The following is a 17666-nucleotide window of genomic DNA, read 5'->3' as shown; positions in this document are numbered from 1 at the left end:
TCTAAAGCCCATTCACATGTATTCCTTTGTGTCTGCACAAAAGTCACTCACAGTTTCTTGGTGTTTGCATCCAAGAGACATTCATTCAGGGCTTTTTTTTTTTTTTTTTTTTTTGTATTTTTCTGAAGTTGGAAACGGGGAGGCAGTCAGACAGACTCCCGCATGCACCAGACCAGGATCCACCCAGCACGCCCACCAGGGGGCGATGCTCTGCCCATCCAGGGCATCGCTCTGTTGCAACCAGAGCCATTCTAGTGCCTGAGGCAGAGGCCACAGAGTCATCCTCAGCGCCCTGGCCAACTCTGCTCCAATGGAGCCTTGGCTGCAGGAGGGGACAAGAGAGACAGGGAGGAAGGAGAGGGGGAGGGGTGGAGAAGCAGATGGGCGCTTCTCCTGTGTGTGCTGGCAGGGAATCGAACCCGGGACTCCTGTATGCCAGGCCAATGCTCTACTACTGAGCCAACTGGCCAGCGCCTCAGAGCTTTTAACTAAAGTTCCCAAATCCAAGTCATAGAGGGTTCAAGGTTAGATGGGTTATTCCCTACAACAGTCCATATTTCTGTAACCCTCAGTTTAAGTTAATCCTCAATTCCTGATTGGGAGTGTGATTTTTGAATTATGTGAAGGATTGAGGCTTAGTCTTTAAAAGCATACATGATCTTAAATACAAATACTAAAAATTGGATTTTTAGTCTGAATACATACAACTTGAAATTTATTTCAAGTAATTTTACTGTGTTTTAAATACTTACAGATTGCACTCAAGGAAGTGGTATTTTATATTATGCTCATGGAAATAGTCAGCAAACTCACCTATTAAAACAAGGTAAGCATTTGAGCATACTGTGCTTTGCACCTTTAAACATACTTCCTACTATAAACACATTTTTTTAATGTGTAGGAAAAAGCTCCACGGGTGCTGGTCTCAGCAGTGGGAAGCATCCTAGTCAAGAGGAAGACAGACAGATTATAGGTCCTAAAGTCCAGCAACAGAGCACTAATTAGGTAAATATTTTACAGTCTTTTTTTCTTTTTCTTTTTTTTTTTTTTTTTTTACAGAAACAGAGAGAGAGAGAGAGGGACAGCTAGGGACAGACAGACAGGAAGGGAGAGAGATGAGAAGCATCAATTCTTTGTTGCAGCATCTAAGTTGTTCATCGATTGCTTTCTCATATGTGCCTTGACTGGGGAGCTACAGCAGAGAGAGTGACCTCTTGCTCAAGCCAGCAACCTTGGGCTCAAGCCAGCTACAACAGGGTCATGTCTATGATCCCATGCTCAAGCTGGCGACCTCGGGATTTTGAACCTGGGCTCTCCACATCCCAGTCCAATGCTCTATCCATTGCACCACTGCCTGGTCAGGCAATATTTTACATCTTATTTCTTGCTTTAGTAGAGTGTGTAATGAACATAAATTAAGATAATTTCTTAAATGGAGCTAATGTCTATCAAACCAGAGAGGTATACATTTTTCAGTGATTGTTACAAAATCAGTTAGCTCTTAGACAAGAGAAATAGGTCTATACTGAACAAAGTGCTGCCCTCGGTTTTATGGTTATCTTAATCAACAATGTTTAAATTTGAAAAGCTAATATGAATTTGTGCTCAAGTTTTGGGGGTTGTTTTTAAAAAGACATCTTTTTTATTTATTTTCTATGTGACCATGAGTCTAAAACAATTAAAGTGACTTTTTAATTTTATGAACTTTTCCCCAGATCTTTTTCTCTTAAGTCTTTATAAATCTTTTTTATCTGGCCCTGGCTGTTTGGCTCAGTGGTAGAGCATCAGCCTGGTGTTTGGATGTCCCAAGTTCAATTCCCAGTCAGGGCACACAGAAGAAGTGCCCATCTGCTTCTCCACCCCTCTCCCACTCCTTTCTTTCTATCTCTGTCTTCCCCTCCTGCAGCCAAGACTCCATTGGAGCAAAGTTGGCCCGGGTGCTGAGGATGGCTCCATGGCCTCCACCTCAGGCACTAGCAATGTCTCTGGTTGCAATGGAGCAATGCCCCAAGTGGGCAGAGCATCGCCCCCTAGTGGGTATGCCAGGTTGATCCTGGTCAGGCACATGCGGCAGTCTGCCTCTTTGCTTCCATGCTTCTCACTTCAGAAAAATTAAAAGAAAAAAATTTTTTTCTTTTATCTATTGTGATACTTCTAAAATCTAAATTCTTTCCAATTTGGAAATAGTTTAATTTTTTTTAAATGTTGGCCTTTTATGGAAATGTTAAAAAGTCATGCCTGTATTTAGTTTAAGTAGCTATGGGATACTATTTTGTGATTTAAATTTATATGAAAAGTATTTATACAATGCATTTTAACAGATTTTGAAGACTTTTGCTTCTTGAGTTATTTTAAACTATTTACATTTTTAAATTATTGGTTTTTTTATTGCCAACCTAATTAGACTGTAAATTTCTTGAAGATCAATAAATGCTCACCAAAGTTATATCATTTAATTCCTTGCAATCAACCTTTACCCAGTTTTTTTCCCCCCCTTAACTCACAGAAAACATTCAGGAAGAATACCTGAAATTGGTGGGGAGTTCAGTACTTTTTCAGTTAAATTATTTAAAAATGTTCTTCACTGATGGAAAGCAGTTGTTTCTAATGACATTTCTGTTATTTTTACCTTTTTAATGAATTTTACATAGTACACATGGTAATTTTTATATAAAGAATTTAGTAAAAGAACTTGCTTAATATAAATATAAATAGCACAATTAGTATAGACCCATCAATATAGTTTTGATAATTTTTTATGTATGCTTAAAGTTAAAATGGCAAACTGGTATTGTGATATAAAGAAAATCAAAGTTTTGAGAGTCAATGTGGGAATATAGAAGGTTTTTAGACTTTTTAAAAAGACTTTGTTAAGATTTTCATGGCATTATTGTTTGCATAATAACAGTTTAGGAAATGTGTGTAATCAAAATTGGTAGGCATAGCCTCTGTTAATACAGACTGTATGTTTTAAAGCCTCATGTATGTCTGTTTGTCCAAACTTATGCAAGTATCATGTATTCAGTTCTCTTTGCCTCCCTTTCTTTGTTCATTTACAGCTAAAGTGACCCTTGTTATTTTTTTTTTTTTTTTTTTTTTTTTTAAAGAGGCAGAGATAGACAGGGACAGACAGACAGGAACGGAGAGAAATGAGAAGCATCAATCATCAGTTTCTCGTTGCGCGTTGCGACTTCTTAGTTGTTCATTGATTGCTTTCTCACATGTGCCTTGACCGCGGGCCTTCAGCAGACCGAGTAACCCCCTGCTGGAGCCAGCCACCTTGGGTCTAAGCTGGTGAGCTCTTTGCTCAAACCAGATGAGCCCGCGCTCAAGCTGGCGACCTCGGGGTCTCGAACCTGGGTCCTTCCGCATCCCAGTCCGACGCTCTATCCACTGCGCCACCACCTGGTCAGGCGTGACCCTTGTTATTAAAGTATAATGCATATATGGAATCTTGTGTGTTTGTGGTTGTTTTTCTTCTTTTTTTTACTTTTTATTTGTTTTAGGACAGGGGAGAACATTGATTTTGAGATATGATTACAAATTAGAGAGATTCTATAAACCACATGTCACCGTTCTGAATGAACAGCTACCACATAGTATTTAGTAAAATAGTATTTTTCAAAATTATTCCAAATAAGGATCTTGTCTTCCAAATACTTTATACTCCTAAAGTTATCTACAAGAAAGATGCAAAAGCAAAGAGATGTTATTTTTTTCAAGTAATGGGGATTGTAACTATGGGTTAGTCGGTACAAGATAACATGTTAGAATGTGGGCTCTAGAGTCAAGTGCCTGGCTCTGCCACTCTTTAGCTTTGTGATCTTAGGCAAGTTATTAACCTTCGGTGCCTTTTTTTTTCTGGCCCACAAAATGTGGGTGAGAGTCGTATCTGCTTCATACTGCATATGGAGGTCCGTGACAGTGCCTGGCATATGGCAGGCTCTACTAGATAAGTGTTAGTTCCAGGGTTGCTGTGCTGCGCAGCTCCCTGGACTGTGCAGTGCACAGTCTGTGTAACTGTTTGCTGCAGCTCTGGTTAGCTGCCATTATTGGTATTACTATTATTATTCTTTTTCTGTCTCTAGTAGGCTAATTTTTGCCATTATAACAAGTAGTTTTTTTATTTTCCTATCCTTAGTAATGTTAGATGTTCAGTATGATAATCAGATTTAAAAGTAACTCAAGATAAATTTGAGTCAAAAATCCAGAAACAACAATAAATTATGGATTAAATGCATTTTAAAAGTATCCTGGATAATGAACTAATACTGCTAAATAAATGCTGTTAGTGAGAAAAGGGAAAAGTGCCTTACCTTCTTTCACCACTGTTAATAAAGAGTACTATTTTAATATTTCAATTGTTTCTAATAATACATATACACCATGCTCTTTAGGCGTGTTTGCACTGTACAGAATTGAGAATTCATAGACCTAGGATTTGCCATCACTATTCAGGGGAATCAAAGATTCAGTTTTAATGTGAGTATTTCAGCAAAAGAACACTATTTCAGCAAAGGCACTGATATTTCACACTGATATGTAGGGGAATTTTGTTTTCTTTTTTAAGGGTTTTTTTGGGAAAGCTTTTGCAGTTTGGTTTAAATGGTAACTAACAAGAATCACTACAATGGAAAGAGAGGTATCAGTCGATGTGCTCCAACTGTGCAGATGCACCATGTTAGAAAAGAGTGTTCTCCCCTCACTAGAAGGGTGAGTGTTCTAAAAACCACGCACATTGGAGTTGAGGGATTCAAGATCTTTTATTCATTCAGCCAATACTTCTTGAACTCTTACTACCAAAAACTATGCTGGCAACCTGGAAAGAATGAGTTGAGAGAACGAAGCTTTTAAATTAACCTATACAAAGTTCTTATATTTTTCATATTCACTTGAAATAAATTAGTAAACTTGGAATATAAAAGACTGATAACAGTATCATTTTAAAGTATCTCTTACATACTAGAAACTAGGATCTTACCACAATTTCAAACATGTTTGTGATTTTTTATAGATAATGTACATAACACTAGGTTCTTTCCTTCATTTTCTCTATCCAACTTATTTTTTTTTCCTTTCTGATTTTGTGGTCCTAAAAATACACCATTTAAATATTTAGGATCGAAAAGTCTTTGGCTAACATTTAATCCAGTTGGCATAACTGAGTTGTTCAAGTTTAAGGATTGATTTGAATTTTCAGGGTCCTGCATATTATTATTCTTCACACAGTTGCTGTGGAGCCCCGGTACAAGCTGCCAGCACCCACAGCACATCTTCGCTCCCTCCCTCCTGACCAGAGTTCTAAGCTTGAGTTTACATTCCTTAACTTCTTCCTTTTCTCTGTATCCTACTCTAAATCCCATTTCTTAAATGCATGTGAAACACTTGGTTAGTCTGGACCCCAGGTCCCTGTATTTCAAGAAAAGGGTTCAGTAAAACCACATATAAAAAGGTTTTTCTATAAGGGTAAGTTAAAGGGAAAAGAGTTACTGGACAAGCACTCCCCTAAGCAACTCAATTTATTCTAGAATCTCCTAGAGGTCAAAATTGATCTTGAGACAAGAGAATCAGTATTCTTGCTGCTTACTGTCCAGAATAAAAGTGCAAGTGTCAGTTCTTCTCAATAAAGCTTATTGAGCACACATTGGGTACTGAGGCTACTAATCAAAGATTTGGTTAGCATTTCCTGAGTCCCTACCATGTACCAAGGAAAATAAATTCATCAGTATCCACAGAAAGTTTATTCACAAAGTGAGAAAGAGGGCAGTCTAGAAGAATTGCAATGCTGTCTGTTAAGACTGGGTTAGGGCCTGGCCAGTTGGCTCAGTGGTAGAGCATAGGCAGGTATGTGGATGTCCTGGTTCAATTTCTGGTCAGGGCACACAGGAGAAGCAACCATCTGTTTCTCCATCCCATCCCCTCTCGTTTTTTCTTTCTCTCTCTTTTTCTTCTCTTCCCTCCTGCAGCCATGGCTTGATTAGAGTGAGCTGACTGGGGACATTGAGGATGGCTCCATGGCCTCCACCTCAGGCGCAAAAAAATGGCTCTGGTTGCAATGGCAAGGGCCCTAGATGGGCAAAGTATCGCCCCCTAGTGGGCTTGCCAGGTGGATACTGGTCAGGGCGCATGCAGGATTGTCTCTGTCTCCCCTTCTCTCACTAAATTAAAAAAAAAAAAAAAGACTGTGTTAGAACTGAACTGTGTACAGCTCTATGGAACCACCAAGGGAGGGACCTCCAGCCAAGGAAAATCATAGCTTTCCTGACTTCCAGCTCCACACATGAGCACTGGACCACTAGGCCAGGTTGGGCATCCTGTCCTTGGAAGAATTTAACCCTAGTTGAGATTAATCATGTTATTGGTTGTTAATGTCTTTGTCCTTCACTAGAACATGAACCCCAGAACAAGAAATATTCTTTATTCTCCTTTGTCTTGTCCACCATTGTGTCTCCTCATTGCTGTTTCACACACTTGGTATTTAAAAGGCATGCCGTAAATATTTGTTGATTCTATAAACAAACGTGAGCGTAAATGGGACAGACATAAACCTGACATTAAGGAGAAATTAATTTATGAAGTAGGCATCACAACTAACAATTAGAATGTAAATCACGTGGCAGTTAACATGAAAGGACAAGTATTTAGGTGAAGGTGGTGGGAGGGAGGTTTTCAAAGACACGTCAGACAGGTGCTCTGACTGCTGGGTGGGGGAGTGGGACCGTGGTAGCAGGAAGGCTCCATTATGGTCCAAAGAGATTTGGGGCTTTTAAAAACTACATTTCTTCTGCTGATTAGTCATTTTTTAAATATTATTTTAAAATTGATTTTAGAGAGGAAGGGGGAGAGAGAGGGAGACAGAGCATTGATTGTTGTTCCTCGTATTTATTCATTCATTGGTCGATTCTTGTATGTGCCCTCACAGGGGATCTGAACTCACAACCTCGGCATAGCCACGTGAGGCTTTCACAGGCCAGGGCTGTAAATTAGTCCCTGACCTATCGAATTATTTTGAGAATTCGGAATGGCTCTAGCTTAAAGATACACTGGTTTCTGAGTTAACTCGCCAACTTTTCTTACAAGCTAGTGATATTCCCCAAGGGACAAACCAACCTAAACTCCAACTTTTCTAAAACGCTGTGAAGGAAATGGTGTGAAATTCCCACGCCGCCATGCCCGCCTCACCCTGCCTTGCGGCGCCTCTGACATTGGGAGGGTCACGTGGCACGTGGCCCGCCTTCTGACTGGCTGCGCTTGGGGGCGTGCACCTGCGGGCTCACAGGTCTCCCGTGCTCTGATTGGCTGCCGAGAAAGAGGCAGGTCTTGTTTGCCGCTGCTGAGCGAAACTGGGGAGTCGCAGGGGCCGGGGGTGCTAGGCCCAGTTCCCAGGCCTCAGGAGGACGACTCGCCACTGGAAACCTGGCCGGTGAGGGAGGAAGCGCAGAGCTGGGGACCCGGGACTCTGCGCCTTGCAAGAAGCGGACGGCGACAGGTGAGTCGCGCCCTTTTCCCGCCCCTGGCGGTGATCGTCCCCGCACGCCACGGCGGAGAGGCGGGGCTCGAGGGCCGCCCCCAGCTCAGCTCTGCCTGCCTGGCCTGGGCGGACGTCGGGGGGCCGCGGGGCGGAAGTTTCTCCGGAAAAGCGCAGGCCATTCACGGGGGTGTGTGGCTTTCGAGCGCTTCCGAGATCCTCTTCCTTTGGGCCTTGCCTTTTCCTTGCATATACCCATTGGGGTTCATTTGAAACGCAGCAGTTCGTACATGTTATAAAAGTAAAACGTAATTGAAGTTACCAGTGTTATGGAGGGCCCCGTGTTAATTATGAAAATTATGCATATTGCAGAAGTGGATTTCACTCCTCAAAAATGTCCAAGAAACATAAGGTATCAGAATAGCTCACACTGTGTTTTAACTAACGTTTCCCGAGAGCATCGTTTGTACAGGGCGCGAGGCTGACGGCCGGACCCTGAGCCACGCTGCTGGGTTTGAATGCGAGGTCTGCCCTTTATTAGCTGAGCAACTTGAGCAGGTTACTTTACCTGTTACTCTGTTTTCTCATCTTTAAATCGAGTTGTTGTATGATTTAATCAGTTCTCTGAATATTCTGTGACTTACGGTATTCACTCGTTTCATATTCGCAATCTCCCAGGATGTCACGCCCCCATTTTCCTGATGCTCAAACTGAGGTACAGAGAGACAAAATGACTTCCTCAAGTCAACCCAACATGACCAGGATCAAGTTCAGGCAGCCCGCACTACATCAAGTTGCTGCCTGAACTTGGTGTGTTCATTCAGTTTCAGTTGACAGACACTGATTTTATTCCTCTGTGGACCAAGTTCTTTGCCTGGTGCAGGAATAAAGCAGGAAAGCAGGCAGATCCTGTCCTCCCGGGGCTTGCAGTCTCGTGCAGGTAGTTTATAGTTGGGCTGCAGGGTCTGAATCCGGCTAAAACTTCTGCAAAATGAGTACTGGTCTTTTTTTTTTTTTTTCCTTTGGAAAGAGAGTCTGTGACTCTCAAGTTCTCTAATGGGTCTGTGATCCAGACATATGAAGAAACATTTTATCAGAAGAGTTAGTGTTAGCATAATGTCTGACACATTGTGTGAGCTTAAAATAAAGCCAAAAAACTGGTTGAATGAATGACAAACTTACAGGAGTAGAGTGCTAGTTTAGGGTCACGAGCAGGTTGCTATGGAGGAGCACACACACACACACACAGCTCACCTGCCTAGGAGTGGTGCCTCTTAGATTCACCAATGTCAGCCAGGTGAAGGGTAGGGAGGCAGTTCATTGGAACAGTTACCACTCTCTTCCCTCCTGTAGGATAAGGCAGTTATAACACATGAATAGCAGCAGCTATGACAAGTGGCACAGAGGAGCCATCTGTGGTTCCATGAAAGCCTACAATGGGAACAGGAGACTTCATCTATTCATGAAGGTCAGGGAAGTTTCCTTGAGAAAGTGATACTTAACCTAGGAGTTAGGGGCCTTTGGAGCATGGGGAAGAGCCCTCAGTCATCAAAGACCCTGTGGTGGGAACAGGTAGAGCTCCAGGGACTGAAAGGAAAGGTGTGGTTGGATAAGGTAGGGGCGAGGGGGAAATTTGGGTGGCAAGAGCTCAGACGAAAAGGCATTATAGGCCATGGTGAGGCATTTTTATTTTATGTCTATCCCAGAGTGCCACTGAAAAGTTTATTGCAGGCAGGTGACAAGCTCACATTTTGGGAAGAAGCTGAAGAGAAGCCCAAGTGGATTAACTGGAGCCCCAGACAGGGACAGGGCTCTCTGGGGAAAAACTAACATAAGAAGAGGAGAGGGTCTAGAACAGGGGTCTCAAACTCACGGCCCGTGGGCCGCATGCGGCCCACCGACTAATCCACGAAGTTCAAAATATTTTGGATAAAATTAAGTAAGCCTAGGGGCCTACTTGTATTTTTCATTTCTCTAGCATCCTAGCTAGATATTAGCTTAGTTAACAGCAGTTGTGATGCGAACTACAGTTTCTGGTCGTTTTGTGACACTGAGTAAACTGCATGTACGATTGTGCTTGTTGTACTGATTTTTTTTTGTTTTCAACTGCAGTGAGAAAAGTGTTGCGTAACAGTTGCCTTTTTAGACCTAGTGCAGCCTGCCGAACGGCTGTGATCTTGCTCTGTGGCCCACATGCTGAGTTGAGTTTGAGACCGCTGGTCTAGAACCAGTTCCTGAAGATAAGCTTGAAAAGGAGACAGATGAAGGGAGGTTAGATGTGTGGGAAGGAAGGGGTGGAACTGGGAGAGTGGAAAGTCCTGAAAGTCAAGGAAGAGTATTTCAGGAAGAAAGTGGTCAACTCTGCTGAAAACTACAGAGTTCAAGATATAGGAACTAAAGGTACTCATTGGCAGGACTCTAACGTCCCAGTTTTAAAACCCCAAAGTTGCCAGATTGAGTGTGATCTCATTTGGCTTCAGAGAGCTTGAGGCGTGGGATCATAGACATGATCCCATGATTGCTGGCTTGAGCCCAAAGGTCGCTGGCTTGAAGTCCAAGGTCACTGGCCTGAACTCGTCAATGACTTCAGCAAGGGGTCACAGACTAGGCTGGAACCCCCTGGTCAAGGCACGTATGAGAAGCAGTGGACAAATATTGCATGATTCCACTTATATGAAGAAAAGGCAAATTCATAGAGACAGCAAGTAGAATAGAAATTACCAGGGGCTGAGAGGAGAAAGGAGTGTGGAATTGTTTAATGAGTGCAGAGTTTGTGTTTGGAATGATAAAATAGTTCTGGAAATAGTGTTAGTGGCTGTACAACATTGTGAATTTACTTAATGCCACTGATAAAAAAGGTTCAAAGCAGGAATAATTAATCCACAAAAGGCAATAAAGATGGTTAAAATAATTAATTAAGAAAAGCTCAGCCTTGCCTGACCAGGCGGTGGTGCAGTGGATAGTGTCGGACTGGGACGTGGAGGACCCAGGTTCAAAGCCCTGAGGTCGCAGGCCTGAGCAAGGGCTCATCGGTTTGAGTGCGGGGTTGCTGGCCTAAGCACTGGCTCACCGGCTTGAGCGCGGGACATGACCCTGTCGTAGCTGGCTTGAGCCCAAAGATTGCTGGCTTGAGCAAGGGGTCACTCACTTTGCTTTAGCCCCCCAGTCAAGGCACATATGAGAAAGCAAGCAATGAACAACTAAGGTGCCTCAATGAAGAATTGATGCTTCTCATCTCTCTCCCTTCCTGTCTGTCTGTCCCTATCTGTCCTTCTCTTTGTCAAAACAAAAAAACCGCAGCCTCACTAATAAAATGAAGTTAATTACTGAGGTATTCATTTTCACAAATCAAAATTATAAGTGATGAGAGAAACACTCATACTGCTTGTGAGAATGTCATTTGAGAGAGTTTTTCTAGGTAATGAATGAACAACTTCACACATTTCCTCTTTAGTAATTCTCCTAAAATTCATCCTAAAGGAAGAAAATATGAAATGTGGACATTCAGTATATAGCAAAAAATCACAAGTAGTCCCACTGCTCAATACTAGGAAATAAATTACAAAATTATAGTATATCTATCCCATATATTACATACTCATTTTAAATATTTAGAGCATTTTTGATGCCTAGGTTAGATACAGTGGGTAAAATAAATTATATACGCAGGGGTGGGCAAGTTTTGAGTTCACAAAACAGAGTTTATTCTTGTATTATTTAATTATTAATACAACTATAATTTTGCCTACCCCTGTATAGATTGCAGAGGAGCCACATTTATACTTTTCACCTTTGTAATCCACAGTATTTGTTCATCAGAGAGAGTGAGATAGAACAAGACAGACAGCTTTAATTGTTCCAACAGCTCACCTGAGTACGTGATAGTTCACCCTGGAGTAAGCAGGAAATTGGAGACAGCCTGCTTTTCCATTAGCCTCACTGTGCAAGAGCATCATGCTGTGGTCAGTGTAGTTCTAATATTTCATCTGTCATTTTTTAACCAGAGTAAGCCAACTACTTCATCTGGTGCTTAGCCAAACACTGGGACCTGATCCCGCCCCAGAGGAACCTTGGCTACGCCAGACTTAGCGGAAGACGGGTATGTTGGTATTCAGAGTGGTGCTTAAAGAGATTTTCAAGGAAAACTTTCACTTTATAGGCTGAGTTTAGAACCTAACGCTCATGTGTAAGGCAAATTTATGTATTTAAACATTATAATGAAGGGTGCAAGAAGTACAGAAAAACTAAACTTATATGTCAAAATATGAAGTTGTCTATAGGTGATGGGATTATGAAAGACTTTCCACTTCCTTATTCCTTTCAGAATTTGGCAGATCCTTTATAGTGATACTGTATTACTTTTATAAGCAGTGATTTTGCTTATGAGTATTTAAAACACAATTTTCAGTTATTCTTTGTAAAGAATGTACTTCTGTCTAAAATATAATTTAAAGTCATATTATTGCAAGAATTTTAGCTCCAGATGTTTCCTAGTAATGATTCCATTTATTGAGTACTTATGTACCAGGCCCTGCACAGAGTGCTTGGCATGCACTTTAACCATCGCAGTATTCCTGTAAAGTGTACCTGTTGTCGTCTCTATTTTACAGCTAGTGCTCGGTATAATGAATACATATAGAACATTTACTGCGAGGCTCAGTTCTAATTATTACTTATTTAATCTGAGGCTAAGTAACTTTCCCAAGATGACCCCATAAATTAGAGTCAGGACAAGGCATGGGCAGTTTGGTTGCAGAACCCACACTCCCTCCAGCATGTGGTACAGATGTGAGGCCTGAGCTTGTGGGGTCCCATGACATGCCTACAATTATTTTGGACATTGTGGGCACTAACTGAACTATTTTACCAAAAGTAAACCAAAGTGAGAACATTGTTACTTGTTATTTTCCCATAGAGAATAATCATTTATTTGGATTATTAGGACAGGGCTGCTAACGAGCCAAATAGTTGAGTACCACACTTTTGTGGTGCAGCCAAGACACTTCAACTCTGGAATACTAAAATTTAAAACCACCAAGTAGGCATGTTTGCATTACCAGAACTATAAGAAAATCAGGCATCAGGCACAGACAGTGTGGCCATCTCTAGGTAACTAAAGCTGTCAAGTGGGACAGCTGGTTAGACTTGTAAATGTTTGGTCCTCGTGCCACAGCTAATGTGAATTCTGTGGCCCTGCTGGGCCAGTCACACGGCATTTCTCTTTGTACCTGGCTAAGATTTCTTTTACTAATGGACTTATAAAAATGATTTTTACCTAATTCTCATAGAACAGCATATATTTATTAACTCATTTTAAAGAAAACAAATTAAATGACTTCTTTGGGGTAAAAGTTATTCAGCAAAAATATTTACTCTGGATTATAAAGATAACCCCACCTTTCTTAGTAAGTATTTGCTTCAGTAAACATCACCTTGAAAATGTAAAACATTAAAATAAAATGAAAGCCTGACATGTGGTGGTGCAGTGGATAAGTGTTGACCTGAAATGCTGAGATCACCAGTTCGAAACCCTGGGCTTGCCTGGTCGAGGCACATATGGGAGTTGATGCTTCCTACTCCTCCCCCCTTCTCTCTCTCTCTCCTTTCTAAAATGAATAATTAAAGTCTTAAAAAAAACTTTTTAAAAAATAAATAAAAGCCTGTATATGTAGGTAAGTAAATAATGTTTCCTAAAGAGAAAAGGGAATTTGTGTCAGAAGTAGCATCTACGGCCTGTGAATCTGAACTTTTTGTGATTTTGCTACTGAGCTGTAAAATAGAAGTAACTTCACAAGGTTGCTGCAAAGCTCAAGCAGGCAATGTATTTATAAAGTATATGATGTCTAAGTTGTGAAGAGGTATAATTATGTGATAAATTATTTAAGAGGATATAGTTAATATTCCACATGAGTAATTTTCCTAATTAAAATCCACATTATTTCCATGCCTCTGATTTACAGCTCAGATTTGTGTTAGTGTTTGAGAAGTCAGCACCCCTTAATGTTAAAACCAGTGTTTTCTTTCTTACAGGCACCCTGAGCACATTCTGAGTCCCAGGTCAGTGGGGATTAGCCACTGGATTGCAGGCATGTTGTGGAAGTTGCTGATGAGATCCCAGCCTAGCAGGCTGTGTTCTCTCAGAAGGATGGTATCAGCTCCGAAATACAGACCTCTTTTAGCATGCTTCACCTATACAACTATTAATCAGTCAGACACAGAAAATAAAAGAACAGTGGAAAAGCTCTATAAATTTTCAGTTGACATCAGGAAAATTCGCAGATTGAAAGGATGGATACTTTTGGAGGATGAAACCTATGTTGAAGAAATTGCAAATATTTTACAGCAAGTAGGTGCCGATGAGACTGCTGTAGCCAGTATTTTGGAACGCTGCCCAGAAGCCATTGTCTGCAGTCCAACTGCTGTTAACACCCAGAGAGAACTCTGGCAGTCCGTCTGCAAAAACAAGGAAGAATTAGTCAAGTTAATAGAACAATTTCCAGAATCTTTCTTTACTATTCAAGACCAGGAAAACCAGAAACTGAATGTTCAGTTCTTTCAAGAGTTGGGACTCAAAAATGTGGTCATTAGCAGATTTTTGACAACTGCAACTAGTGTTTTTCATAATCCTGTTGAGAATAATAAGCAAATGATAAGGCTTCTCCAAGAAAGTTATCTAAATTTAGGTGGCTCTGAGGCCAACATGAAAGTATGGCTACTAAAGTTATTAAGCCAAAACCCATTTGTTTTGTTAAATTCTTCTGCAGCTATACTGGAAACACTAGAATTTTTCCAGGAGCAAGGTTTCACAAACTTTGAAATTCTCCAACTTCTATCCAAATTGAAAGGGTTTCTTTTTCAACTTGGCCCAAGAAGTATACAGAACAGTATGTCCTTCTCTAAAAATGCTTTCAACTGCACACATCATGACTTGAAGCAACTAGTTTTGCAATGTCCTGCCCTTTTATATTATTCTGTTCCAGTTTTGGAAGAGAGAATTCAGGGATTATTAAAAGAAGGAATTTCCATTGCTCAGATAAGAGAGATGCCAATGGTTCTTGAATTAACACCGCAGATAGTGCAGTACAGGATAAGGAAACTGAATTCCTTAGGCTACAGCATAAAGGATGGACATCTAGGAAATCTAAATGGAACGAAAAAAGAGTTTGAGGCTAACTTTGGTAAAATTCAGGCCAAAAAAGGAAGGCCATTATTTAACCCTGTGGCCCCATTAAGTGTTGAGTAGCTTGCTGGCTGCTAGTGCTTCTTTCTGGCAGTGCACAGGGAAACCGAGCAGCAAGGGCACGTGATCCAGGCAGTCTGTAGGTACAGTACTAGTACTTTTAAGAACTTACTTAGCTTCTGAGTTGTGTGTAAATTGCCTCTAAGTAAATAATCTCCAACTCATTTGCTATATTTTAAAATATAAATTGTACTTATTTTAAATAAAGTTGATAATTTTGATCTTAAGCTCTTTTTTTTAATCCTGTACTACTAAATGGCACATCATTGTGGTATTTTATAAGTGAATAATTTCTAAGAAGCTGACAAGTGTGCTTCCTTAATTCAAAGTACGGATACATTTTTTTCTTAAATTACTATAGCACATTCCATCTGGGATGCAGATCCAGCCTTCTTGCTCACCACCAGCTCTGAAACATCACTACCATGGTCTGAATTCTATAGCTTAGTGTGAAGTAAAACATCAGCAAATTTTGAACACATGTTGTAGAGAGAGCTGATTTTATGTCCTGGTTGCAGTAAATGAGTCTCTTTCAAAACCAAGTATTACTCATTCAAAAAGAACAATTAGAGCTTACCTGTAGGGTCAGCTTGTTTAAAGTTGACCATTATTTTATCTCATGAAATGCTTTTAAGTGTATTCATTACTTTCCCCATTTTACAGATGAGGAAACTGAAGTTTAGAGGCCATTCAGCTGCCAAGTGACAGCCCAGATTTACAATGATCTGACTTCTTTTCAAACCTTGTGAATAGAAAAAGGATTGCTTAGGAGTTGGCATGAGAAAAGTCACCCCTACCTGACCTGCCAAAAGAGTGAGTACCAACAAATTTAGGAAACTTTTTAATGAAAACTTTCTACATAAAATTGCTTAAATTTAAAATGATCTAATTTATAGACATTTGAAGTAAATGGAGCATTAAAAACTTACTGAAAATCCAAATCTGACTATAAAAGGGAAAGTGTGTGATGGCTGGTACTGATTTTAGTAGCATTTCAAATTTCTATTACTAAATCTTATTCCAAGGTAAACATTACACAGGTAAAGACTGGCTCCCTTTCAGCTGTGGAGTTTGAACTTTGCAACAAATACACAACCAAACAATTGACTCTGTTAGTCAGTGTCTGTGCACTATATGTGCATGGCCTTAAGGAAAAAATTATGAAAAAGGAAGGGCATGTCTTCAACAAATGCAAGTAACCCTTTCTCTCCAAATCTGTTCACTTCCTTAGGAAAAGTGAAAGAAATCTCTCTGCAACACTTAAGTGCTAGGCACACTGTGCTTTGCAGCCCTAAGAGTTTGGTACCATTGTTTATTGTTCTACAGATGAGGAGACTCAGGCACAGAGAGGGTTAGTTCCTTACCCAGAGTCACATGAGAATGTTTGTTGAAGAGTGACAGTCAGTACAGTGGGGGCTGGGAAAGGGGTACAAGTTAAGATGAGCATTACAGGTCCATCTAAGCAGCAGAATGTCATTCTAAGAGTGATGTGATACCCTTGGAGAAACTTGAATTTGCTTGTTGTCCTGACATAATTATTAGTGGTGATCTCTGTCAACTGTCTCAGCTTGAAATACATTATACATAATATAGTCACCTTTCAGATGTCAGTTATCTGAGCACAGATGTCAAAGAGGCAAATGGCAAAGTCTAGAGTTCTGAAAAGTCAGGACTCGAGATAGCTACCAAGGGGTCATCTGCATGTCTACGAAATGAAAAGCTATGACTCGCAATGAGCTCACCCAGAAACAAAGTACAGACTTGTCGTGGCTGGCCAATCTGGGAAAGGGTTGACCAGAGGAAGAAATCTGCCAAGAAAAGAGGGCGTGGTTAATAATATTGAATGCCATGGAGATGCCAACTAAGGTACAGATTAGTGACTAATGGATTTGTCAAACAGGAAATCATTAGTTGGCTGTATCAGAAATGGTTCTGGATGGCTGAGAAAGTTAAGAAGGCAACTGGCGTGGGTTGAGGGAATAGAGAAAGAAGTTATAATTTTTCAAGAAATTTGGCTGCAAAATTTTTCTTTTAAGCAAATACTAAGACATGCTTACACACTGATGGGTATGACCTGAGAGATGGATGACAGAAAACTGCAGGATTATATCCTTGAGAAAGTAAAGGCAGGCAGTCTTTGGGTAAGAGCAGAGATACTAGTACTGGTCCATGGAAAGTGGGAACAGGTGCAGGCAGGTTGATGGAGTCGGTGGTGTGAGAGGCAGGAGTTGCTGTTGTTGCCTCTTTCTGCAGAGGACAGTGGAATGGGAGGAGGGGAGTATAGCAGGAGGGTTGGAAGGAGGAGGTATGAAATAATCATTTCCAGGAGTAGTAGGTAAGTGAATATACAAGAGGATATATAACAAAGTCTGGCAGAATTGAGTGGCCATGTGTGCTCTGTGGCCATTAATTTAAAAAGAGCGTAGTCAATTCAGCAGCAAAATTTAGGGACACAGGCACAGAGAAGCAGATGCATTTCTGGTTTTAGAAATTCATTTATAGCTCACTGTACCTTAACAAGATTCAAATTTTAAAAATCCACATTTGTGGTAAATAATGCAGTATATTGACTTTATTTTACCTTAGACTAAATCTTATTTTGTTTTCTTTTGTAAGCCTTTGAATCTCTGCCTTTTTTCATTCTTGTATTCTTATTCAGATCTATGAATTTAAAATTCAAAAATCAAAGCAGAGGGCAATAGGTAACACTAGAGTCAATTGTGTGAAATAAAGGCTGTAGTAACAATTAAATTTCCTTTAATTTATGTATAATTACACTACACTCATTTTTGTAGCAAAGTGTAATTAGCTGCCAAAGTAAATATGGTCACCAGAAAGAGTCCAGGGAGTTCAAGTTAGATAGCTTGGGAAATGTAGCACACAGGCAGCACCGAGGCCAGCAGAATGACTCATTACTGAGTAACGAATGGGCTTATGTTTCTGGACATAAGCTGAAAA

General features: G+C 40.6%; 1 protein-coding gene and 1 pseudogene across 2 annotated transcripts; both read left to right on the top strand.

Annotated features, from left to right (window-relative positions):
- LOC136319280 (cryptochrome-1-like) overlaps window positions 1-1005 on the top strand; it is a 35796-nt pseudogene extending 34791 nt beyond the window's left edge.
- A 6313-nt stretch (window positions 1006-7318) lies between these two features.
- Window positions 7319-14923, top strand: MTERF2 (mitochondrial transcription termination factor 2). 2 transcript variants are annotated; one of them, XM_066263651.1, is made up of 3 exons: window positions 7319-7489; window positions 11473-11567; window positions 13499-14923. In XM_066263651.1, the coding sequence occupies exon 3, from the start codon at window positions 13557-13559 to the stop codon at window positions 14709-14711; it is 1155 nt and encodes a 384-aa protein (XP_066119748.1). In that variant the 5' UTR covers window positions 7319-7489; window positions 11473-11567; window positions 13499-13556; the 3' UTR covers window positions 14712-14923. The 2 variants fall into 2 exon arrangements, with proteins under 2 accessions (XP_066119748.1, XP_066119739.1); XM_066263642.1 differs by lacking the exon at window positions 11473-11567.
- The last annotated feature ends 2743 nt before the right edge of the window (window positions 14924-17666 follow it).

The sequence above is a fragment of the Saccopteryx bilineata genome, chromosome 1, assembly GCF_036850765.1.
Source record: "Saccopteryx bilineata isolate mSacBil1 chromosome 1, mSacBil1_pri_phased_curated, whole genome shotgun sequence".
Lineage (NCBI taxonomy): Eukaryota > Metazoa > Chordata > Mammalia > Chiroptera > Emballonuridae > Saccopteryx > Saccopteryx bilineata.
This window is presented reverse-complemented; position numbering and strand designations above follow the sequence as displayed.